Source organism: Pleurodeles waltl, chromosome 1_1 (genome assembly GCF_031143425.1).
Source record: "Pleurodeles waltl isolate 20211129_DDA chromosome 1_1, aPleWal1.hap1.20221129, whole genome shotgun sequence".
NCBI lineage: Eukaryota > Metazoa > Chordata > Amphibia > Caudata > Salamandridae > Pleurodeles > Pleurodeles waltl.
Window position 1 is genome coordinate 363,630,580 of NC_090436.1, and position 24,761 is coordinate 363,655,340.

The window sequence follows — 24,761 nt, forward strand, 5'->3', positions numbered from 1 at the left end:
AACGTAGTACCACTCTCCAAACTCCAATTCAGACCAGATCTGTTGACACATAACAAAGGCCAAATCAAGCATCCAAATCTCAAAACACTCAATCTAGAAATTTGGCTCCTGAGGTCATAGAGTTTGGATATTTACAACTCCCATCAGAATGTATGGAAGTTATTAAGCAAGCAAGAAAACCCACTACTAGACAGTGCTATGCAAACAAATGGAAAAGGTTTGTATATATAATGTCAATCCAAAAATATAGACCCTCTTACAGCATCAATACAAGATATTGTATGTTATTTACTTCATTTGCAAAAATCAAACTTGGCATTTTCTTAAATAAAAATTAATCCCACTGCAATTTCAGCATATTTACAAAATATGCAACATAGTTCTTTATTTAGAGTTCCTGTCATTAAAGCTTCCATGGAAGGTTTAAAACTCATCATTCCACCCAGAACACCACCAGTTCCTTCTTGGAAGCTAAATATAGTGCTTACACGACTTATGGGACCACCATTTGAGCCTATGCACTTGTGCCAAATTCAATTTCTAACATTGAAAGTTGCCTTCCTAGTGGCAATTACTTCTTTAAGAAGAGTAAGTGAAATCCAAGCCTCTACTCTTGAAGAACCTTTTTTTCCAAGTACACAATCATAAAGTTGTACTAAGAACAAACCCAAAATTTCTACCAAAAGTTGTATCACCATTTCATATAAATGAAACAGTGGAACTGCCAGTCTTCTTCCCACAGCCAGATTCTGTGGCAGAAAGAGCTCTACATACATTAGACATCAAAAGAGCTTTAATGTACTATATAGACAGATCTAAACCCTTCAGAAAGACTAAACAACTATTTGTCGCTTTCCAAAAACCACATACAGGCAATCCCATATCAAAACAAGGTTTAGCACGATGGATTGTAAGATGCATTCAAACATGCTATATTAAAGCAAAATGACAGATTTTAGTTACTCCTAAAGCACATTCTACAAGGAAAAAATGTGCAACAATGGCTTTTTTAGAGAATATACTAATGGCTGAAATATGTGAAGAAGCCACATGGTCAACACCACATACATTCACTAAACACTACTGTGTAGACGTATTATCACGACAACAAGCCACTGTAGGTCAAGCTGTTCTAAGAACATTATTTAAAACAACTTCAACTCCTACAGGCTAACCACCGCTAATTTATGGGAGGTCAAACTGCTTTGTAGTCTATGCACAGCATGTGTATCTGCGCTACACATGCCATTGAGCGGAAAATGTCACTTACCCAGTGTACATCTGTTCGTGGCATGTTCCGCTGCAGATTCACATGCACCCTCCCTCCTCCCCAGAAGCCTGTAGTCGTTTAAGTTACAAATATTTGAACATATGTATATACATTTACATTAGTATGGACATCTCTTAGTTTGTACCTATATACTCTATCACTCCTTCCTTTACCCTCTGTGGGAAAACACTCTAACAATGGAGTCAATGCCCATACGCAATGGAACCGAAGAGGAGTCACTCGATCCTGTGACTCGAAAACACTTCTTCGAAGAAAAACAGTCTGGCTGCTGCGTTCTGGATTCTGTGTAGTCTTGTTTGGAGCTTCTTTGTGATGCCGGCATAGGAGTGATAGAGTATAAAGAAAAGAGATGTCCATGCAAATGGAATAGAGATATATATATATACATATGTACAAATGAATGTTTTAACTTAAACGGCTACAGGCTCCCGGGGAGGCGGGAGGGCGCATGTGAATCTGCAGCGGAACATGCCACGAACAGATGTACACTGGGTAAGAGACATTTTCCGTTCGATGGCATGTGTAGCTGCAGATACACATGCTATGCACAGACTACAAAGCAGTTTTGCCTCCTAAAAGCGGTGGTCAGCCTGTAGGAGTTGAAGTAGTTTGAAATAGTGTTCTTAGTACAGCCTGTCCTACTGTGGCCTGTTGTGTTGCCAACACATCTATACAGTAATGCTTGGTAAATGTATGGGGTGTTGACCAAGTGGCTGCTTCTCATTGGTATATTTCCTAAAATTGCCATTGTTGCTTCTTTTTTCCTGGTGGAATGTGCTTTTGGTGTTACTAATAGCTGCCCTTTAGCTTTTAGGTAACATGTTTGGATGCACTTTACTATCCATCTAGCTAGTCCTTGTTTTGAGATAGGATTACCAGTATGTGGCTTCTGGAATGCCACAAGTAACTGTTTGGTTTTCCTAAATGATTTAGTTCTATCAATGTAATACATTATAACTCTTTTAATGTCCAATGTATACAGCGCTCTTTCTGCTACAGAGTCTGGCTGTGGGAAGAAGACTGGGAGTTCCACTGTTTGATTGATATGAAACGGTGATATCACCTTTGGTAGAAATTTTGGGTTTGTCCGAAGTACCACTTTATGTTTATGTATCTATATGAAGGGTTGTTCAATAGTGAAAGCTTTGATTTCACTAACTCTCCGTAATGAAGTAATTGCAACTAGGAATGCAACTTTCCATGTTAAGTATTGAACCTGACTTGAATGCATAGGTTCAAATGGTGCACCCATGAGTCGTGGGAGTACAATATTTAGATTCCACGAAGGCACTGGGGGTGTTATTAGTGGTATGATGCGTTTTAGTCCTTCCATGAAGGCTTTGATAACATGGACTCTAAATAGAGAGGTGTGTTGTATATTTTGCAAATACGCTGAAATAGCAGTGAGATGTATTTTGATGGACGAGACGGCTAAATTTGCTTTTTGCAGATGAAGCAAGTAACCTACAATGTCTTGTATTGATGCTGAAAGAGGGGCAATCTGTTTAGATTGACAGTAAAACACAAACCTTTTCCATTTGTTCGCACAACACTGCCTGGTAGTGGGTTTTCTAGCTTGTTTAATTACTTCCATACACTCTGTTGGAAGCTATAGATATCCAAACTCTAAGACTTCAGGAGCCAAATCGGTAGATTGAGTATTGCCGGATCTGGATGCCTGATCTGTTGTTTGTTTTGTGTTAACGGATCTGGTCTGTTGGGGAGTTTGATATGTGGTACTACTGACAGATCTGGTGTTGTGTACCAGGGTTGGTGTGCCCACGTTGGTGCTATAAGTAGGAGTCTGAGTATGTTTTGACGCAGTTTGTTGACTAGAAATGGAATGAGCAGGAGAGGGGGAAAGGCGCAAGCAAATATCCCTGACCAGTTGATTCATAGACCATTGCCCTTGGATAGAGGGTGTGGGAACCTGGATGTGAAGTTTCGGCATTTTGCATTTTCGCTGGTGGCGAATAGGTCTATGTCTGGGGTTCCCTAGTGATGAAAGTATGTGTGAAGCAACTTGGGGATGAATTTCCCACTCGTGTGTTTGTTGATGATCTCGGCTGAGAACATCTGCCAATTGGTTGGGTATCCCTGGAATATATTGTGCTACCAGGTGAATGTTGTTGTATACTGCCCAATGCCAAATCTTTTGTGCTAGAAGGGACAGTTGGGTTCTGTGGGTCCCTCCTTGCTGGTTTAGGTAATACATTGTAGTCATGTTGTCTTGTTTTGATCAGAATGTATTTGTGAACGAGAAGAGTTTGAAAGGCTCTGAGTGCCAGGAATACGGCTAGCATTTCTATGGGATTTATGTGAAGTTGTTTGTGTTTGGTGTCCCATTGTCCTTGAATGTTGTGCTTGTTGAGGTGTGCTCCCCATCCAATCATTGATGCATCTGTTGTAACTGTGGTTTGAAGCACAGGGTCTTGAAATGGCCGCCCTTTATTTAAATTTGTGGAATTCCACCACTGAAGTGATATGCGTTGTAGGAAAATGGCTCCCTGTTGCATTTACCCACCACTTTTTGCCTGATATTGATGCTGACTTGACTGAGAAGTGTGCTGGGACCCTGCTAACCAGGCCCCAGCACCACTGTTCTTTCACTTAAAATGTTTCCACAACTGGCACACACCTGGCACACAGATAAGTCCCTTGTAAAAGGTACCAGTGGTACTAAGGGCCCCGTGATCAGGGAAGGGCCCTAAGGGCTGCAGCATATGTTGTGCCACCCTAAGGGATCCCTTACCTAACACATGCACACTACCATTGTAGATTGGATTGTTGGTGTGGAGAAAAAGGCAAAGTCGACATGGCATTCCCCTCAGGATGCCATGCCCACAAAATACTGCCTGTGGCATAGGTAAGTCACCCCTCTAGCAGGCCTTACAGCCCTAAGGCAGGGTGCACTATACCATAGGTGAGGGCATAGCTGCATGAGCAATATGCCCCTACAATGTCTAAGTCTATTCTTAGACATTGTAAGTACAGTGTGGCCATATTAAGTATATGGTCTGGGAGTTTGTCAAAAACGAACTCCACAGCTCCATAATGGCTACACTGAATACTGGGAAGTTTGGTATCAAACTTCTCAGAATAATAAACCCACACTGATGCCAGTGTTGGATTTATTAATAAATGCACACAGAGGGCATCTTGGAGATGTCCCCTGTATTTTACCCAATCCTTCAGTGCAGGACTGACTGGTCTGTGCCAGCCTGCTGCTGAGAGACGAGTTTCTGCCCCCTGGGCTGAGAGCCTTTGTGCTTTTAAAGGACAGAAAAAAAGTCTGCACTGGGTGGAGGTGCAGGAACTGTAACACCTAGCAGTAAGCCTCAAAGGCTCCGGCTTTGTGTTACAATGCCCCAGGGCACTCCAGCTAGTGGAGATGCCCGCCCCCTCGACACAGCCCCCACTTCTGGCAGGGGAGATAATGAGCAAAACAAGGAGGAGTCACCTACCAGTCAGGACAGCACCTACGGTGTCCTGAGCTGAGGTGACCCCTGCCTTGATAAATCCTCCATCTTGAGTTTGGAGGATTCCCCCAATAGGATTAGGGATGTGCCCCCCCTCCCCACAGGGAGGAGGCACAAAGAGCCACGGTATCCACCCTCTAGGACAGTAGCCATTGGCTACTGCCCTCCCAGACCTAACACACACCCCTAAATTCAGTATTTAGGGGCACCCCAGAACCTAGGAAACTAGATTCCTGCAACCTGAAGAAACAAGAAGGACTGCTGACCTACAAGCCTGCAGAGGAGTAGGAAGACGACAACTGCTTTGGCCCCAGCCCTACCGGCCTGTCTCCAACTTCGAAAACCTGCAACCAGCGACGCATCCGACAGGGACCAGCGACCTCTGAAGCCTCAGAGGACTGCCCTGGACTAAAGGACCAAGGAACTCCCGTGAACAGCGGTCCTGTTCAAAACCAGCTACTTCTTTGCAACAAAGAAACAACTTCCAAAGACTGCAAGCTTCCCGTCAGAAGCATGAGACTTCTCACTCTGCACCCGACGGCCCTGGATCGAGATTCAGAGAACCAACACCTCAGGGTGGACTCCCCGGCGACTGCGAGCCCGTGAGTAACCAGAGACAACCCCCATAAGCCCCCACAGCGACGCCTGCAGAGAAAATCCAGAGGCTCCCCCTGACCGCGACTGCCTGTAACAAGGGACCCGACGCCTGAAACCAACACTGCACCCGCAGCCCTCAAGACCTGAAGGAACCGAACCTCAGCGCAGGAGTGACCCCCAGGCGACCCTCTGCCTAGCCCAGGTGGTGGCTGTCCCGAGAAGCCTCCCCCCCTCTGCCTGCCTGCACCGCTAGAGTGACCCCCGGGTCCCTCCATTGTTTTCTATCTAAAACCCGACGCCTGCTTTGCACACTGCACCCGGCAGTGTGTGTTTTTGGTGCCTACTTGTCCCCCCTCAGTGCTCTACAAAACCCCCCGGTCTGCCACCGAGGACGCAGGTACTTACCTGCTGGCAGACTGGAACCAGAGCACCCATGTTCTCTATAGGCGCTTATGTGTTTTGGGCACCTCTTTGACCTCTGCACCTGACCAGCCCTGAGCTGCTGGTGTGGTAACTTTGGGGTTGCCTTGAACCCCCAACGGTGGGTTGCCTATGCCCCAGAACTGAGACTTGTAAGTGTTTTACTTACCTCCTAATCTTGAACCTGTGGTTCTTAAAATAAACTAAGAAAATATATTTTTCAATATAAAAACCTATTGGCCTGGAGTAAGTATTTGAGTGTGTGTTCCTCATTTATTGCCTGTGTGTGTACAACAAATGCTTAACACTACCCTCTGATAAGCCTACTGTTCGACCACACTACCACAAAATAGAGCATTAGCATTATCTACTTTTGCCACTATCTTACCTCTAAGGGGAACCCTTGGACTCTGTGCACACTATTTCTTACTTTGAAATAGTACCTACAGAGCCAACTTCCTACATGCGTGTTTGGCGGTCTATCAACACTATGGGGGTGATTCTTACTTTGGCGGGCGGCGGAGGCCGCCCGCCAAAGTAACCCCGTCAGAACACCGCACCGCGGTCGAAAGACCGCTGCGGTGATTCTGAGATTTGCCCTGGGCTGGCGGGCGGCCGCCAAAAGGCCGCCCGCCAGCCCAGGGCAAATCAACCTTCCCACTAGGATGCCGGCTCTGAATGGAGCCGGCGGAGTGGGAAGGTGCTACGGGTGCAGTTGCACCCGTCGCGTATTTCAGTGTCTGCAAAGAAGACACTGAAATACTTTGCGGGGCCCTCTTACGGGGGCCCCGCAAGTGCCCATGCCATTGGCATGGGCACTGCAGGGGCCCCCAGGGGCCCCGCGGCACCCCCTATCGCCATCCTGTTCATGGCGGGATTCCCGCCATGAACAGGATGGCGGTAGGGGGTGTCTGAATCCCCATGGCGGCGGAGCGGAGCAGGATTCAATGGGGCAGCGATAAACCGTCGGGAGACCGCCGGTTTACCCTTTCTGACCGCGGCTGAACCGCCGCGGTCAGAATGCCCTCGGGAGCACCGCCAGCCTGTTGGCGGTGCTCCTGTGGTCAGTGACCCTGGCGGTCACCGGCCGCCAGGGTCAGAATGACCCCCTATATCTTGAAGTTGACCGTGTGCCTGTTTCCCTTGTTTGTAAGGCACTGTTGTAAGGGCTGCATGTTTAATCTTGCATTTGGGACAATGGCGATGCATGATACCATCATGGCCAACAGTTTCATTACAAATTTGACTGTGTACTGTTGGTTTGACTGAATTTGTGCTAATACATTGTGGAATGTTTGTACCCTTTGTGGACTTGGGCCTGCAAGTGCTGTTTGCGTATTTAGTGTGGCTCCTAAATACTGTTGAATTTGCGCAGGTTGCACGTGGGATTTTTGGTAGTTTATAGAGAACCCTAGAGTGTGTATGGTTTGTATTACATAATGTGTATGGTTTTGACACTGTGTATGACTGTTGGATTTTATTAGCCAATCGTCCAGATATGGAAAGACATGGATGTGTTGCCTTCATAGGTAGGCTGCAACTACCGCAAGGCATTTTGTAAATACTCTGGGAGCTGTTGTTATCCCGAAGGGTAACACTTTGAACTGGTAATGTTTTCCCCGTATTACAAACCTGAGATATTTTCTGTGCGCTGGATGGATGGGTATGTGAAAATACGTATCCTTAAGGTCTAGTGTTGCCATGAAATCTTCTTGTTGTAGCAGTGGGACTACATCCTGTAGTGTTACCATGTGAAAGTGTTCTGCTAGGATGTAAAGATTGAGAGTACTGAGATCTAGTATTGGTCTCAAGGTTCCACCTTTTTTGGAAATAAGGAAGTACAGGGAGTAAACCCCTGTTCCTATCTGATCTTGTGGTAGAAGCTCTATGGCTTGTTTGAGTAATAGTGACTGTACTTCTTCTTGCAACATGGAGATGTGTTCGGAGGAGAGCTTGTATGGTTTTGGAGGTATATCTGGGGCAATTCGTGCCAATTCTATGCAGTAACCATTCAGATAAGTGACAATATCCAGTTGTCTGTTGTAATGGGTAACCAATTTTTGTGGAACGTTTGCAGTCTTCCTCCCACAGGTGAAGTGTGATGAGGGAAGAGGTGGAGAGAGTCACTGTTTTGGCTGTGAGGCTTATTTTGCTGGCTGATATTTTCCCCCGCCTCTGGGGAATTGGCCTTTATAAGTTCCTCTAAACCCACCTCGTTGGTATTGAGGCTGGTAAGATGATTGGGATTGTGAGGTGGATGCCTCAGGTGTTTGTGCTCTAAAACCACCCCTGTATTGAGGTATCCGATATGAACCTCTATATTGTGTAGTATACAGAGCACCCATGGCTTTACCGCTGTCTGAGTCTTTCTACATCTTTTCAATGGCCGTATCAACCTCAGAGCCAAAAAGCTGTTTCTCATTGAATGGCATATTAAGGAGAAGCCTGTTGGATTTCCGTCTTAAACCCTGACGACCGAAGCCATGCGTGTCTCCGAATAGTAATAGCAGTATTGATTGTCCTAGCTGCTGTGTCTGCTGAGTCTTGGCTGATCTAATCAGGTTGTTAGTAATAGCCTGCCCTTCCTCGACTATTTGCTGTGCCCTCTTTTGTTGGTCTTTGGTGAGATGCTGGATGATATCTTTCATTTCGTCCCAGTGGGCCCTATCATACCTAGCCAGTAGTGCTTGGGAGTTGGCTATTCTCCATTGATTAGCTGCTTGCGATGCTACTCTTTTACCAGCAGCATCAAATTTTCTGCTCTCCTTGTCTGGTGGTGGTGTATCACCAGATGACTGAGAGTTGGCCCTTTTCCTTGCCGCACTCACAACTACAGAATCAGGAGGCAGTTGTTGAGTAATGAATGCCGGGTCAGAGGGAGGTGGTTTATATTTTTTTCTCTACTCTGGGAGTGATGATCCTAGCCTTGACTGGCTCTTGAAATATTTGATGTGCGTGCTTTAACATGCCTGGAAGTTTGGGAAGGGACTGGTAAGTAGTGTGAGTGGAGGATAATGTATTAAAGAGAAAATCATCCTCAAAAGGCTCGGTGTGCATGGGGACATTGTGGTATGATGCCACCCTAGCCAGAACTTGAGTGTACCCAGTGCTATCTTCTGGTGGTGATGGTTTGGAAGGATAGCAGTCTGAGCTGTTATCCGGAATGGGATCTGGATCATAAAGATCCCATGGATCAACATTGTCCTGTTGTGAATCCACAGAATGTACAGGAGACTGTGCAGGTGTAGGAGTAGTAGGTGGAGAGACAAGCAGGTGAGGAGAATGAAGAGGTGAACATTTTTGGAGGTGGAGATTTTTGCTTAGGCCTTGGCACTTTAGCTGGTGGCTGATCAGTGTCCAATTGTCCTTGAAAGGCTAGCTTCCTCTTAGTCTTCAGAGGAAGTGCAGTTATACTCTTGCCAGTGTCTTTATGAATATGAATTCTGGTCTGCCTTTAAATGTCCTCCATTTGTGTGAGGTCCTCCGAAAATCTATGGCTTTCTTTAAGCTGTTTTGAAAGTCCATGCTCCTCTGTGTAGCTGGGTCTTTTCGGCTCTGAAGCCGGTTTTCTCGAGATTGGAAGGCCGGGAGTAGATGTCGTCCTCGTCTCCGAAAGTGATTTTCGAGGCTTCGACTCAATGGGTCGGTGTTTGCCTGTTTCGGAGCCAGTGCTTCGGCTCGAGTCCGAAGGATTCGGTGGGGTGGCCTTTCTCGGTGCCGAAGTTGTTGCTTGGTCACCAGAGGTCTTTTTGCGGGTCGAGCCATGGCCTTCTGGCAGTGGCATTCCCGAGGCCTTATGTTTGGGCTTGGATTGGTCAGGGGCAGGCGTACTCACGTGCTGACCTGCCGTGACCGGTCTGTCCTCCTCGGACTCCTGCTCGGAATCGGACCCTCGGACGGAGACTGCGGTTTGCATAATCTCCTCTTCCTCCACGTCAAGACGTTCGGTGCTTCTCGATGCCATTTCCAACCTTCGCGCTCTTCTTTCTCGTAGAGGCTTCTTCGAGCGGAAGGATCTGCAGGCCTCACAAGTATCCTCTCGATGGTCTGGAAATAGAAAGAAATTACAGACGAGATGTTGGTCTGTATATGGGAACTTGGCGTGGCACCGAGGACAGAAGCGAAATGGGGTCCGGTCCATGAGGCTTCCACGCGGTCGGCCCGACCAGGCCCCAGTCGGGCATGGGTGCCCCGAAGGGCGAGTAAAGAAGTTGGATCCGGCGGTACCGAAGTGGTGATGAGAGATCATACGCGATTGAAACAATACCAACGAATTAGAGAGTTTTTAGAACTTTTCCGACTCGAACTACCGGAGCGAAAAGGAACACGTCCGAACCCGATGGCGGAAAGAAAACAATCTAACATGGAGTCGATGCCCATGCGCAATGGAGCTGAAGGGGAGGAGTCACCCGATCCCACGACTCGAAAACACTTCTTCGAAGAAAAACAACTTGTAGCACTCCAAGCCCAACACTAGATGGCAGGACTATGCATAGCATGTGTATCTGCAGCTACACATGCCATCGAACATATATGGAAAATGTCACTTACCCAGTGTACATCTGTTCGTGGCATTAGTCGCTGCAGATTCACATGCTGTGCACATCCCGCCATCTGGTGTTGGGCTCGGAGTGTTACAAGTTGTTTTTCTTCGAAGAAGTCTTTTTTCGAGTCACGAGACCGAGGGACTCCTCCCATTTCGACTCCATTGCACATGGGCTTCGACTCCATCTTAGATTGTTTTCCCTGCAGAGGGTGAGGTAGGAGTTGTGTATATGGGAACTTGGCGTGGCACCGAGGACAGAAGCGAAATGGGGTCCGGTCCATGAGGCTTCCACGTGGTCGGCCCGACCAGGCCCCAGTCGGGCATGGGTGCCCCGAAGGGCGAGTAAAGAAGTTGGATCCGGCAGTATCGAAGTGGTGATGAGAGATGATACACGATTGAAACAATACCAACGAATTAGAGAGTTTTTAGAACTTTTCCGACTCGAACTACCGGAGCGAAAAGGAACACGTCCGAACCCGATGGCGGAAAGAAAACAATCTAACATGGAGTCGATGTCCATGCGCAATGGAGCTGAAGAGGAGGAGTCACCCGATCCCGTGACTCGAAAACACTTCTTCGAAGAAAAACAACTTGTAGCACTCCAAGCCCAACACTAGATGGCAGGACTATGCATAGCATGTGTATCTGCAGCTACACATGCCATCGAACATATATGGAAAATGTCACTTACCCAGTGTACATCTGTTCGTGGCATTAGTCGCTGCAGATTCACATGCTGTGCACATCCCGCCATCTGGTGTTGGGCTCGGAGTGTTACAAGTTGTTTTTCTTCGAAGAAGTCTTTTTTCGAGTCACGAGACCGAGGGACTCCTCCCATTTCGACTCCATTGCGCATGGGCGTCGACTCCATCTTAGATTGTTTTCCCCGCAGAGGGTGAGGTAGGAGTTGTGTATGCTAGTAATAGTGCCCATGCAATGGAGTGAATACGTATGTACATAATGAAGTTTAAAGTAATATATTTACAAATTTACAAATGTTCAAGATCAACTTCTAAACGGCTACAGGCTCCCGGGGAGGCGGGTGGGCGCATGTGAAGCTGCAGCAACTAATGCCACGAACAGATGTACACTGGGTAAGTGACATTTTCTGTTTGATGGCATGTGTAGCTGCAGATACACATGCTGTGCATAGACTAGTAAGCAGTTATCTCCCCAAAAGCGGTGGTTCAGCCTGTAGGAGTTGAAGTTGTTTGAAATAATGTTCGTAGTACAGCTTGACCTACTGTGGCTTGTTGTGTCGTTAACACATCTACACAGTAGTGTTTGGTAAATGTATGAGGCGTAGACCATGTTGCTGCCTTACATATTTCGTTCATTGGAATATTTCCTAGAAAGGCCATGGTGGCCCCTTTTCTTCTGGTTGAGTGTGCCTTTGGTGTAATAGGTAGCTCTCTCTTTGCTTTAAGATAGCAGGTTTGAATACACTTAACTATCCATCTAGCAATGCCTTGTTTAGAAATTGGATTCCCTGTATGAGGTTTTTGGAAAGCAATAAATAGTTGTTTTGTTTTTCGAATTCGTTTTGTCCTGTCAATGTAGTACATTGGTGCTCTTTAGATGTCTAATGTATGCAGTGCTCTTTCAGCTACAGAATCTGGCTGTGGGAAGAACACTGGTAATTCTACCGTTTGATTCAAGTGGAACGGTGAGATCACTTTTGGTAAACATTTTGGATTTGTCCGTAGAACTACTTTATGCTTGAGTATTTGAATAAATGGTTCTTGTATGGTAAATGCTTGAATTTCACTCACTCTTCTTAGAGATGTGATGGCAATTAAAAATGCAACTTTCCATGTTAAGTATTGCATTTCACAAGAGTGCATGGGCTCAAAAGGTGGACCCATGAGTCGTGTTAAGACAATGTTGAGGTTCCATGAAGGAACTGGTGGTGTTCGTGGTGGTATAATTCTTTTTAGGCCTTCCATAAATGCTTTTATGACTGGTATCCTAAATAATGAAGTTGAGTGCGTAATTTGCAGGTAGGCTGAAATTGCGGTTAGATGTATCTTTATTGAAGAGAAAGCTAGCTTTGACTTTTGCAATTGTAGTAAGTAAACTACTATATCTTTGGCAGATGCGTGTAAGGGTTGAATTTGATTATTATGGCAGTAATAAACAAATCTTTTCCACTTATTTGCATAGCAGTGTCTAGTGGTAGGTTTCCTAGCTTGTCTTATGACCTCCATACAATCTTGTGTGAGGTTTAAGTGTCCGAATTCTAGGATTTCAGGAGCCAAATTGCTAGATTCAGCGATGCTGGATTTGGATGTCTGATCTGTTGTTTGTGTTGTGTTATCAGATCTGGTCTGTTTGGTAGTTTGACATGAGGTACTACTGAGAGGTCTAGTAGGGTTGTGTACCAAGGTTGTCTTGCCCATGTCGGTGCTATCAGTATGAGTTTGAGTTTGTTTTGACTCAATTTGTTTACTAGATATGGAAGGAGTGGGAGAGGGGGAAAAGCGTAAGCAAATATCCCTGACCAGCTCATCCATAACGCATTGCCCTGAGACTGATCTTGTGGGTACCTGGATGCGAAGTTTTGGCATTTTGAGTTTTCTTTTGTTGCAAATAGATCTATTTGTGGTGTTCCCCACATTTGGAAGTAAGTGTTTAGTATTTGGGGGTGAATCTCCCATTCGTGGATCTGTTGGTGATCCCAAAAGAGATTGTCTGCTAACTGGTTCTGAATTCCTGGAATAAATTGTGCTATTAGGCGAATGTGGTTGTGAATCGCCCAATGCCATATTTTCTGTGTTAGGAGACACAACTGTGTCGAGTGTGTGCCTCCCTGTTTGTTTAGGTAATACATTGTTGTCATGTTGTCTGTTTTGACAAGAATGTGTTTGTGTCTTATTATGGGTTGAAATGCTTTGAGCGCTAGAAATACCGCTAACAGTTCTAAGTGATTTATGTGAAACTGTTTTTGCTGTATGTCCCATTGTCCTTGGATGCTGTGTTGATTGAGGTGTGCTTCCCACCCTATCATGGAAGCATCTGTTGTAATTACGTATTGTGGCACTGGGTCTTGGAAAGGCCGCCCTTGGTTTAAATTTATACTGTTCCACCATTGAAGCGAGATGTATGTTTGGCGGTCTATCAACACCAGATCTAGAAGCTGACCCTGTGCTTGTGACCATTGTGATGCTAGGCACTGTTGTAAGGGCCGCATGTGCAACCTTGCATTTGGGACAATGGCTATGCATGAAGACATCATGCCTAGTAGTTTCATCACCAGTTTGACTTGTATCTTTTGTTTTGGATACATGGTCTGTATTACATTGTGAAATGTGTGAACTCTTTGTGGACTTGGAGTGGCAATCCCTTTTGCAGTGTTGATTGTTGCTCCTAAGTATTGCTGTGTTTGACGCGACAGAAGGTGTGACTTTGTGTAATTGATTGAGAAACCTAGTTTGTGGAGGATTTCTATGACATATTTTGTGTGTTGTGAACACCGTCTTAGCGTTTTGGTTTTGATTAACCAATCGTCTAGGTACGGGAACACATGTATTTGCTGCCTTCTGATATGTGCAGCTACTACTGCTAGGGCATTTTGTAAAAACTCTTGGTGTAGTTGTTATTCCGAATGGCAACACTTTGAATTGGTAATGTATCCCTTGGAATACAAACCTTAGGTACTTTCTGTGTGAAGGATGTATTGGTATATGGACATATGCATCCTTTAGGTCTAGTGTTGTCATGTAGTCTTGTTGTTTGAGCAGTGGGATTACGTCTTGTAATGTAACCATGTGAAAGTGATCTGATTTGATGTAGGTATTTAATGTTCTGAGATCTAGTATAGGTCTCAGACTCTTGTCTTTTTTGGGTATCAGAAAGTACAGGGAGTAAACTCCTGTGTTTATTTGTTGTTTTGGTACTAACTCTATTGCTTCTTTTTGTAGCAATGCCTGAACTTCTAGTCCTAGAAGATCTATATGTTGTTTTGACATATTGTGTGTTTTCGGTGGGATGTTTGGAGGGAATTTGAGAAATTCCATGCAATAACCATGCTGGATAATTGCTAAGACTCAAGTGTCTGCTGTTATTTCCTCCCAATGTTTGTAAAACTTGGTTAGTCTCCCCCCCACAGGTGTTATGTGTTGGGGATTTGTGACCTTGAAGTCACTGCTTGTTTGGAGGAGTTTTGGGACTTTGGAACTTTCCTCTATTCCTTTGAAATTGTCCCCCTCTATATTGTCCCCGAAAACCGCCCGCTGATACTGGCTCTGGTAAGTGGGCTTTGTTTGTGAGGTTGTGGCTTCTGTGGTTTGCCCTCGAAACCCCCCTCGAAATTGTGTCTTTCGAAATGTGCCTCTGCTCTGTGGGGAGTAGAGTGCGCCCATGGCTTTGGCCGTGTCAGTGTCTTTTTTAAGTTTTTCGATCGCACTGTCCACCTCCGGCCCAAACAACTGCTGTCCGTTGAATGGCATATTCAGCACAGCTTGCTGAATCTCTGGTTTAAATCCTGATGTACGCAGCCATGCATGTCTCCTTATTGTTACAGCTGTGTTGACAGTTCTAGCAGCTGTGTCTGCAGCATCCATTGCTGACCGTATCTGATTATTGGAGATACCCTGTCCTTCTTCTACTACTTGCTGCGCTCTTTTTTGGAACTCCTTGGGTAAATGTTCAATAAGGTGTTGCATCTCATCCCAATGGGCCCTATCGTATCTGGCTAGCAAAGCTTGCGAATTTTCAATACGCCACTGGTTTGCTGCCTGTGCCGCCACCCTTTTGCCTGCAGCATCGAATTTTCGACTTTCTTTATCTGGAGGTGGTGCATCTCCTGAATTATGAGAGTTGGCTCTTTTGCGCGCTGCTCCCACTACAACAGAGTGTTAGCTGTTGTGTAATGTACACTGGGTCTGTTGGTGGCGGTTTATATTTTTTATCTACTCTTGGAGTAATGGCTCTCCCTTTAACAGGCTCCTCAAACACTTGTTTGGAGTGTTTTAGCATTCCGGGTAGCATAGGAAGACTCTGATATTGGCTGTGTGTGGACGACAGTGTATTAAAAAGAAAGTCGTCTTCAATGGGCTCTGAATGAAGGCTGACATTATGAAATGCAGCTGCTCTTGACACCACCTGTGCATAGCCTGTACTATCCTCTGGTGGCGATGGTTTAGCTGGATAGCATTCTGGAATATTATCTGACACTGGTGCTTCATAAAGGTCCCATGCGTCAGGGTCATCTTGACTCATTCCTGTATGAGTTGGGGATTGCATCATTGGTGGAGTGGCTACCGGTGATGGTTGCAGAGAGTGATGGGGGGATGGTGGCGGTGTTACTTGTTTAGCCACCTTTGCGTGTGGCTGTTTGTCTTTGTCTTGGAAGGCAAGCTTGCGTTTCATTTTGACTGGAGGAAGAGTGCTGATCTTCCCTGTATCTTTTTGAATAAAGAGCCGTCTTTGTGTGTGATCTGGCTCTATTGTCTGTAATTCCTGTCCAAATCTTTGTGTCTTCATTTGTGTGGACAGTCCTTGTTCCTCAGTGTAGGAACTTGTTTTCAGTTCCGAGGCCGGATATTTCGGTACCGAAATTTTTTCGGCTGCTGTTTTCGGCTCCAACGAAATCTTTTTAACTTTCGGCGTCGTGCTCTCTCGGTGCCGACCCGTTTCGGTGCCGAATCTTCTCTGAGCCACTATCTCGGGCCCGAGATAGCAGTGTGCCGGTATCTCGACCGGAGTCTGATGACTTCGACACCAGCTCGCCCTTTTTCGGTGCCGATGAACGGTCACCTACTTTTCGGGTTAAGCCATGGCCTGTTGGCGGTGGAGTCCCCTGGGCTTTAGCGCTTTTCTCGTGAGTTCTTGGTTTCAACGTCTTACTCACGGTTTTCGGCGTTTCCTCGGGATCGATCTCCTCAGAGTCCGACTCCTGGGTGGAGAATGTTTCTTCCTCCTCCTCGAAACGCTCTTGTCCTGTCGGCGCCGACGCCATTTGCAGTCTTCTTGCTCTTCGGTCCCTGAGTGTCTTCCTGGACCGAAACGCTCGACAGGCCTCACAAGTATCCTCCTTGTGTTCTGGTGACAAACACAAGTTACAGACCAGATGTTGATCTGTATATGGATACTTGTTATGGCATTTTGGACAGAAGCGGAATGGGGTCCGTTCCATCAGCCTTGAAGAGACACGTGGCCGGGCCGACCAGGCCCCGACGGGGATGGAAGAAAACCCCAAAGGGCCACCGGAGCTCTTCTTAATTCGGTGTCGATCTGTTGTAACTAACCCGATACCGAACGCAAACAATACCGACGATTTTTCCGAGATTCTAACTAACTTTCCGACCCGAAACACGGAGCAAAAAGGAACACGTCCGAACCCGATGGCGGAAAAAAAACAATCTAAGATGGAGTCGACACCCATGCGCAATGGAGTCGAAATGGGAGGAGTCCCTCGGTCTCGTGACTCGAAAAAAGACTTCTTCGAAGAAAAACAACTTGTAACACTCCGAGCCCAACACCAGATGGCGGGATGTGCACAGCATGTGTATCTGCAACTACACATGCCATCGAACATATATATATATATGAAGGGTTTACACTTGCCTGCAATATAATTACATTTTTGTAAAAGTATGCGTGGTAGAGGCATATGTGTGGTAATGACTTGAGTGGTAAAAGTATGCATGGTAAAGGCATTAGCATGGTAATGGATGTGTTGTAAAGACATGCATGGTTCCGTTATAAACCCCACTGTAGACGTTGATATTGCAATAGGATACAATTTTAGATTTTTTTTCTGAGAATAACAAAAAATACCTTAAAAATTACAGCTCATGCCCCCCTGTACCCAAATGTATGTGCAAACACAAAATGTCTTATTTGGAGCAAGCTTGGGGAAGCCTTCACTTAGACAAGCCAGCGCACAAAAGGTATGATTCTACTTATTAAATTACACTACTCAGTGCATCATAATCATATATCAGATTAGATTTATGGTTAGACAGCCCAAAAGCTCAGGATCTGTCATTTCTAGGATCTACCCTTCATGGACAAATCTGCAGCAAAACCTGGTACTTAAAAGGTTCTCAGTGCATTTGACAGATTCAGCCCAATCACACCATAAGACTTTGGAGAACTAAAGGTTCATGCCAAAACCAAGGAAGCATTTGATCCGTGTCCTGAGAACAATGCATGAGAAAGCAAGTGTTTATGGTGCTAGAATCCCTTATGGTTAACACACTGAACAAAATGCATCCAAAATTAACAAACTGCAATGGCTAAATCACAACTGGAGTGTGCGTCTAGCTTTACATACAGGATGGCATTCAATTCCATATTTAGCTAACAGCTATCCAGAATTTTTTTATCAGATTACCTTTACTCTAGCTATTTATTATGCAATACATATATTTGTTAGTGTGTTTCTTATACATCTGTTCTTTTACAATTACTGTATAGTCTCACAATAAAGTAGTCATAGTGCACATGCATACCTGCTTATTAGCGAATATCAACAGCAGCGCATCCCGTAGTTCTTTCTCTGTCAAAAGCTTTGCAAGTTCGCTATGTGCCTCTGTTACTCTGTCCCTGTGGCTACTGTCAATAACAAACACAACAGCTACAAAACAAAAACATACAGGAATATAGTATTAAAAATATGACATGTTAAAAGACATGGCAAATTCAACATAAGAGAAGAAAAACACCTATTTTTAAAAGGTCTGATTTCGGAGGTACAGGATCCTTCTGCCACAAATAATATGCAAGATATACAGCCGCTTTCATTATAATTAAACCAATATCTGTCAAACAGATGTTAGCGCGAAGCAAACTTGGCCGACTGTTGAATGGTTTAAAAACAAGCCCAAAAGATATGGTTTCTGCTTGCTACATGACTACATTCAAATATATTACACACCTGCATGCTGTGGTAAAAAGAGCAATATACTTAAACACACGAAAAGCTTGAGGATTCACAATTGTTACTCGTCCACTTTAAGGTGTTATTTGTAAGTTATAAATTCTAAAATAGGATATTGTGTTTATGTGCATCTACTATGGGTAAATTATAGTCCCCGTGAGCACAAAGTTATTTTAGGTAATGCGCTGCAACCACCCAAACAAAGTATTATCAATGGTCAAATAGTAGGTAACTAGTAGGTAACAAAACAAAAAATATATATTTTATTTTAATTCATAGAGAGTCTCTTCACCACTATAGATCATATCATGGTCTTAAGCATTAAAGCACTGATTAATGCAGACCTTTCCAATATGGTGGCTACTATGACTCGTCTCTGCTCGATTTACATTGGATATTAATAACAACACGGATAACTATATATATATATATGTATATATATATATATATATATACACACACACACACACACACACATATATACTCACTGAAAAATACAGAAATTCAGTAGTTATAGATATCATTGATAATATCACTGCAACATTTGCAGTAAAATTATTGATGAGAAAACTGTGCATGGCTGGGTCACGAGTTATAGTTACCCTAGGGCACCTGTTATACTTACTCAAGTAACTGCTGAATTTCTATGGTTTTGTGTGTGTGTAAAATCTGAACCTAACTATCACGTGTGTGTGTGTGTATATATATATATATATACACACACACACACACACACACACACACACACACACACACACATAGACACAGGTTTTCCCATATATATGTCAGAGAGACCATTTTACACAGCTGCAGAGATCTGGAGCATATTTGTTCAAGCAAGTTATTAATTATTCGCTTTATGGTAGATATTCACACTCCTAAGGAGTTCACCAGAACACAGTGGGAGAAAGAAGATCTGTACACAAACATGTTAACCAAAAATTCCATTAAGGAGGACTGAGAGATGATTATAAATCCAACTGGATTCATGAAATGTCATAATTTCTGAAAAAAACGACTCAAAAAATGCCATAAAAGAAAATCTACTTTAACTTTTATCTCGACATTTAAAGGCCCTGATGCTGCAAATTCTGATGAAGTAAATAACTTTATCACCAATTGTAAGAAGTTGGCTCTGTATGTACTATTTCAAAGTAAGAAATAGTGTGCACAGAGTCCAAGGGTTCCCCTTAGAGGTAAGTAGTGGCAAAACTAGATAATTCTAATGCTCTATTTTGTGGTAGTGTGGTCGAGCAGTAGACTTATCAGAGGGTAGTGTTAAGCTTTTGTTGTACACACACAGGCAATAAATGAGGAACACACACTCAAAAACATACTCCAGGCCAATAGGTTTTTATATTGAAAAATATATTTTCTTAGTTTCTTTTAAGAACCACAGGTTCAAGATTTGCGGTAAACACATTAAATGCAAGATACTTCACTTCGATACTTTAGTAACTTTGAATAAAAGCAATATCATATACAGTCTTTGTAAAAATGGCAATAAGCTATTTTTAAAGTGGACACTGCAAAAATCAACAGTTCCTGGGGGAGGAAAGTAAAGGTTAGATTAGGAGGTAAGTAAAACACTTATAAGTCTCAGTTCTGGGGCATAGGCAACCCACCGTTGGGGGTTCAAGGCAACCCCAAAGTTACCACACCAGCAGCTCAGGGCCGGTCAGGTTCAGCGGTCAAAGAGGTGCCCAAAATACATAGGCGCCTATGGAGAACAGGGGTGCTCCGGTTCCAGTCTGCCAGCAGGTAAGTACCTGCATCCTCAGGGGGGGGGGGATTGTGGGGGGAGCAGGCCAGGGGGGTTTTGTAGAGCACTGGGTGGGGGACACAAGTAGGCACACAAAACACACTCTCAGCGGCACAGGGGGAGCCGGGTGCAGTGTGCAAACCAAGCGTCAGGTTTTAGGTAGAAAACAATGGAGGGACCCGGGGGTCACTCTTGCGGTGCAGGCAGGCACAGGGGGAGGAGGGTGTTCTCAGGACAGCCACCACCTTAGCTAGGCAGAGGGTCGCCTGGGGGTCACTCCTGCACTAAGGTTTGGTTCCTTCAGGTCCTGGGGCTGCGGGTGCAGTGTTGGTTCCAGGCGTCGGGTCCCTTGTTACTGGCAGTCGCGGTCAGGGGGAGCCTCTGCATTCTCTCTGCAGGCGTCGCTGTGGGAACTCAGGGGGGTCATCTCTGGTTACTCACGGGCTCGCAGTCGCCGGGGAGTCCTCCCTGAGGTGATGGTTCTCTGAATCTCGAGCCGAGGGCATCGGGTGCAGAGTGAGAAGTCTCACGCTTCTGGCGGGAAACGTGCAGTCTTTGGAAGTTGTTTCTTTGTTGCAAAGAAGTAGCTGGTTTTGAACAGGGCCGCTGTTCACGGGAGTTTCTTGGTCCTTTAGTCCAGGGCAGTCCTCTGAGGCTTAAGAGGTCGCTGGTGCCTGTTGGATGCGTCGCTGGTTGCAGGTTTTTGAAGTTGGAGACAGTCTGGTAGGGTTGGAGCCAAAGCAGTTGTCGTCTTCCTCCTCCTCTGCAGGCTTGTAGGTCAACAGTCCTTCTTGTTTCTTCAGGTTGCAGGAATCTAGTTTCCTAGGTTCTGGGATGCCACTAAATACTGAATTTAGGGGTGTGTGTTAGGTCTGGGAGGTCAGTGGCCAATGGCTACTGTCCTTGAGGGTGGCTACACCCTATTTGTGTCTCCTCCCTGTGGGGAGGGGGGCACATCCCTAATCCTATTGAGGGAATCCTCCAAACTCAAGATGGAGGATTCATCAAGGCAGGGGTCACCTCAGCTCAGGACACCTTAGGGGCTGTCCTGACTGGTGGGTGACTCCTGCTTGTTTTTCTCATTATCTCCCCTGGACTTGCTGCCAAAAGTGGGGGCTGTGTCCAGGGGGTGGGCATGTCCACTAGCTGGAGTGCCCTGGGGCATTGTAGCACGAAGCCTGAAACTTCCCAGTATTCAGTGTAGCCATTATGGAGCTGTGGAGTTCGTTTTTGACAAACTCCCAGACCATACACTTAATATGGCCACACTGTACTCACAATGTCTAAGAATAGACTTAGACACTGTAGGGGCATATTGCTCATGCAGCTATGCCCTCACCTGTGGTATAGTGCACCCTGCCTTAGGGCTGTAAGGCCTGCTAGAGGGGTGACTTACCTGTGCCACAGGCAGTATTTTGTGGGCATGGCATCCTGAGGGAGATGCCATGTCGACTTTGCCTTTTTCTCCCACCAACACACACAATCTACAATGGAAGTGTGCATGTGTTAGGTGAGGGGTCCCTTAGGGTGGCACAACATATGCTGCTGCCCTTAGGGACCTTTCCTGGTCACAGGGCCCTTGGTACCACTGGTACCTTTTACAAGGGACTTATCTATGTGCCAGGGGTGTGCCAATTGTGGAAAAATTGGTACATTTTAAGTGAAATAACACTGGTGCTGGGGCCTGGTTAGCAGGGTCCCAGCACCCTTCTCAGTGAAGTCAGCATCAATATCAGGCAAACAGTGGGGGGTAACTGCAACAGGGAGTCATTTTCCTACACCAATGTCTCAAATCAAATCACCAAAGAGCATGGTTGCTAAATTTTTCAGGTGGCTGGAAAAAGCCTCTTTGATAATTATATATTCCGGATGACGATATGGGGCAGTTAGACAGTAATTCAGTCTCCATGAATGTTCCCTGGTAGAACATTGAAGGTCTAGATCAGCATTTAAAGGAGAGTGAAGGTAACCTGCCTTTAGGAGCAGCTTGAGGCACGTTGAAGGGGTGTTGCGGTGCAAAACATTAATAAATAAAAAAATACACCTGATTCCTTGTCGCCGCCACCACTGTGCCACTCTCCTCTGCCTCCACTGCAGCTGCAGGCACAGGCTTCCAGCCTGCCCTGCAACCAACCTGAACGCTGCTGTCATGCTGCTGGCGGCATGACAGCAGCGTTCGGATTGGCCGGAGCGCCAAGCCAGGGCACTCTGAAACCGACTGGGAGTCTCTGCCTGCTGTCACCAAACCGGCAAAAGAGAGCACAGTGCGTATGATTGGCTGGCCAAACATACATGCGCACTGAGGGGAGTGCTGTGCACCCCACCCCCATGCTCATCATAGCCCGTGGCCCGCTCCTTATAAAATGAAACGATAATAAAATGTGTTTATTATCGTTCTATTGTAAAAGTTTTGCAGATGCTGGAGGGGTGCAACGCTCCTCTGCCATAGCAGAGGAGGCGCGTCTGCCTGCGTTCATTTCTCAATTTACAGAATCGGCTTACAGGAGACATGGAAAACTACAGAGTTTATTTTCCAAAACTAAATTCACCTAAATTAACTCTGAATTACGAAAAAGAAGCTATAGCATTAGAACCAAATTAAAAAACATACATACAAGTACACGGGTCAAGTGTGAATCAGATTTCCAGAACTAATTAAAATGTACATCTCTCCAACACTTGACCAGCTGGCGGCGAGCAGATGCTGTTGCTTGATGCTACCTTGTGTGTGGCGCGGCGTATGTTTTAACCTGTGGAGAGTCCGACAGGGAGCTCTGGACATGCGCTCTTGGCCCGCATATCTCAGCAGCCATTGCTTGAAAATTGTGCCTAGGGAGCAGCCTTCAATGCAGTGGTGAATAGTATCAGCTTGGCTGGTGTTCCACGCCTGGCTTGACCGGTGAACGCATTGCTGTTGCATGACGGCGGTGTGCTGCCACCTGCACGCCAGAGATCGGGCGGTTGCAGGCGCTCCGGTGGCAACCTAAGGATCAAGGCGACCCGGCTTGCCTGCGGGAGTGGTTGCGCTCTGAGACACTGAGCACGGCTCGCACTGTGACTAGAATGCAGAGTCCGGGCCTCATGAGGTGCAATGGTGGGACCTTATAGAAACTGCCCAATGCACTTGCTGACTGCAATTGTTCGGGCATGTGGGCGCGCTGCTGGTGGTCCTATCTAATGTACATGTGCAGCCCTTCACATTGGAGCACAGAGTCTAGAGGGAGGTACCATGAAATGAGCGGCAGTTGCGTCCTACCATGGCACCATTTACCATGACCTGTACACGTCTTGGGGGGTGAGCACAGAGCAGGACAGGTGTGGAACTGTGCTGAGTGACCTGCAGCCTTGGTCTTAGGATGAGTTGCATGATGGGCCGCCGTGACAAATCACAGTCCAAGCTACAGTTTGTCTTATGAAAATCAGGCAAGGCTTGATGGGGTGGATCGGTGATAGAGGATGCGGCAACTGGTGCTGGGCAGCAGGAAATTGCAGTGAGCTGCGGAATATATTATCGGAGATGCATCACATCGTCACATAAAATGAATGGGAAAACAGATGATCTCACTTTTCAGATGGACAGAAGGTTGGAGCATTTGGATAAACACATAGAACACCTGGATATGGCTGAATGACGGAGATCAGAGATTGCATATGATCAGGTGACTACTTCAGCATCTCTGAAGAAACTAGACAAAGCCCTAGCAGCTGTGCAAGTTAAGGCTGCGGATTTTGAGGCGAGATCTCAGCCCAATAACCTTTGGATTTTGTGGGATTGGCTCAATCTAATACCGGTAACATACAGCAGTTTGTGGAGCCGCTTCTGACAGCCACTATGAGGTGTGAGACTTTCTCAGCGCTTTTTGTGGTGGAGCTGACTCATCGTTCACTGGCACTATTGACTAGTGCCAAGGGCATGGCCTAGTCCAATAACAGCCCAGCTGCTGATCTACAGTGATTGAGACGTAGCACTTCCTACAGCCTGGGAACTAAAGGTACTGCAAAATGATGTTTCAGAAATTTCAATATACCTAGACTTCATGTAGCAGGTTCAGGAGGCATGATAGTAGTTCACACTGGTGAAGCGAAAGTTACAAGAGCTCTACATTGACAATAGTATGCTCTAACTCGCTTGCCTGAGGGTGTTGATCAATGGGAAACCTAAAATCTTTGGAGACCCAGTTGCAATTGTTCTTCAAACAACAAGCTGTCACTACTACAAGGAATCAGTCATCTCCCATGGCTAAGAAGGCAACTGCGGACCAGCAGGGCTACAGGAAACAGGATTAATGATTGGCAGCAATATCATGATTTGGTTTTTGACTTTTGCTGGTTGTGGGACCCTGCCAGTGAGGTGTTATGCGTACGGCATCAGCTGTCACTGGTATGGGCGACCTGTTTTAAGGTGCAATAGCTGCTGTCATCTTGATGGCTGGGCACAGTTGTTGTGTGCTAATCTGGTAGCAAGTGAACCTAAACTGATGAATGTTATTTTGAATGTAAGTCTTGTCCTAGTTATCCAGTGAGATTTCTTTCTGTAAATGTTGTCATTATATTTTAAGCTATGTTTGTAGGTGGCCCTCTGCTGCTCGTTGGACAGGGGAGTAGGTAGGGCAACATATGTCCCCATGAATGCTCCACAAGCATTGGTTGATTTCTGTATTTCGTGGGAGGGGTGCGTAGACCTTTTTGAACTGTTACTCAGAAAGTTGAGGATTGCAGTGTGTGAATGAACAGAGGGAGGGGATGTGAACAATTACAGAACACGCAAAGGACTGTTTCCT

General features: G+C 45.7%; 1 protein-coding gene across 1 annotated transcript in view; it reads right to left on the reverse strand.

Annotated features, from left to right (window-relative positions):
• TRIM23 (tripartite motif containing 23) overlaps positions 1-24,761 on the reverse strand; it is a 331,702-nt gene that overhangs the window by 33,461 nt on the left and 273,480 nt on the right. Inside the window, exon 10 of the mRNA XM_069222783.1 lies at positions 17,791-17,915. Within this exon, the coding sequence (XP_069078884.1) occupies positions 17,791-17,915 (125 nt within the window). The remainder of the gene's footprint in view (positions 1-17,790; positions 17,916-24,761) is intronic.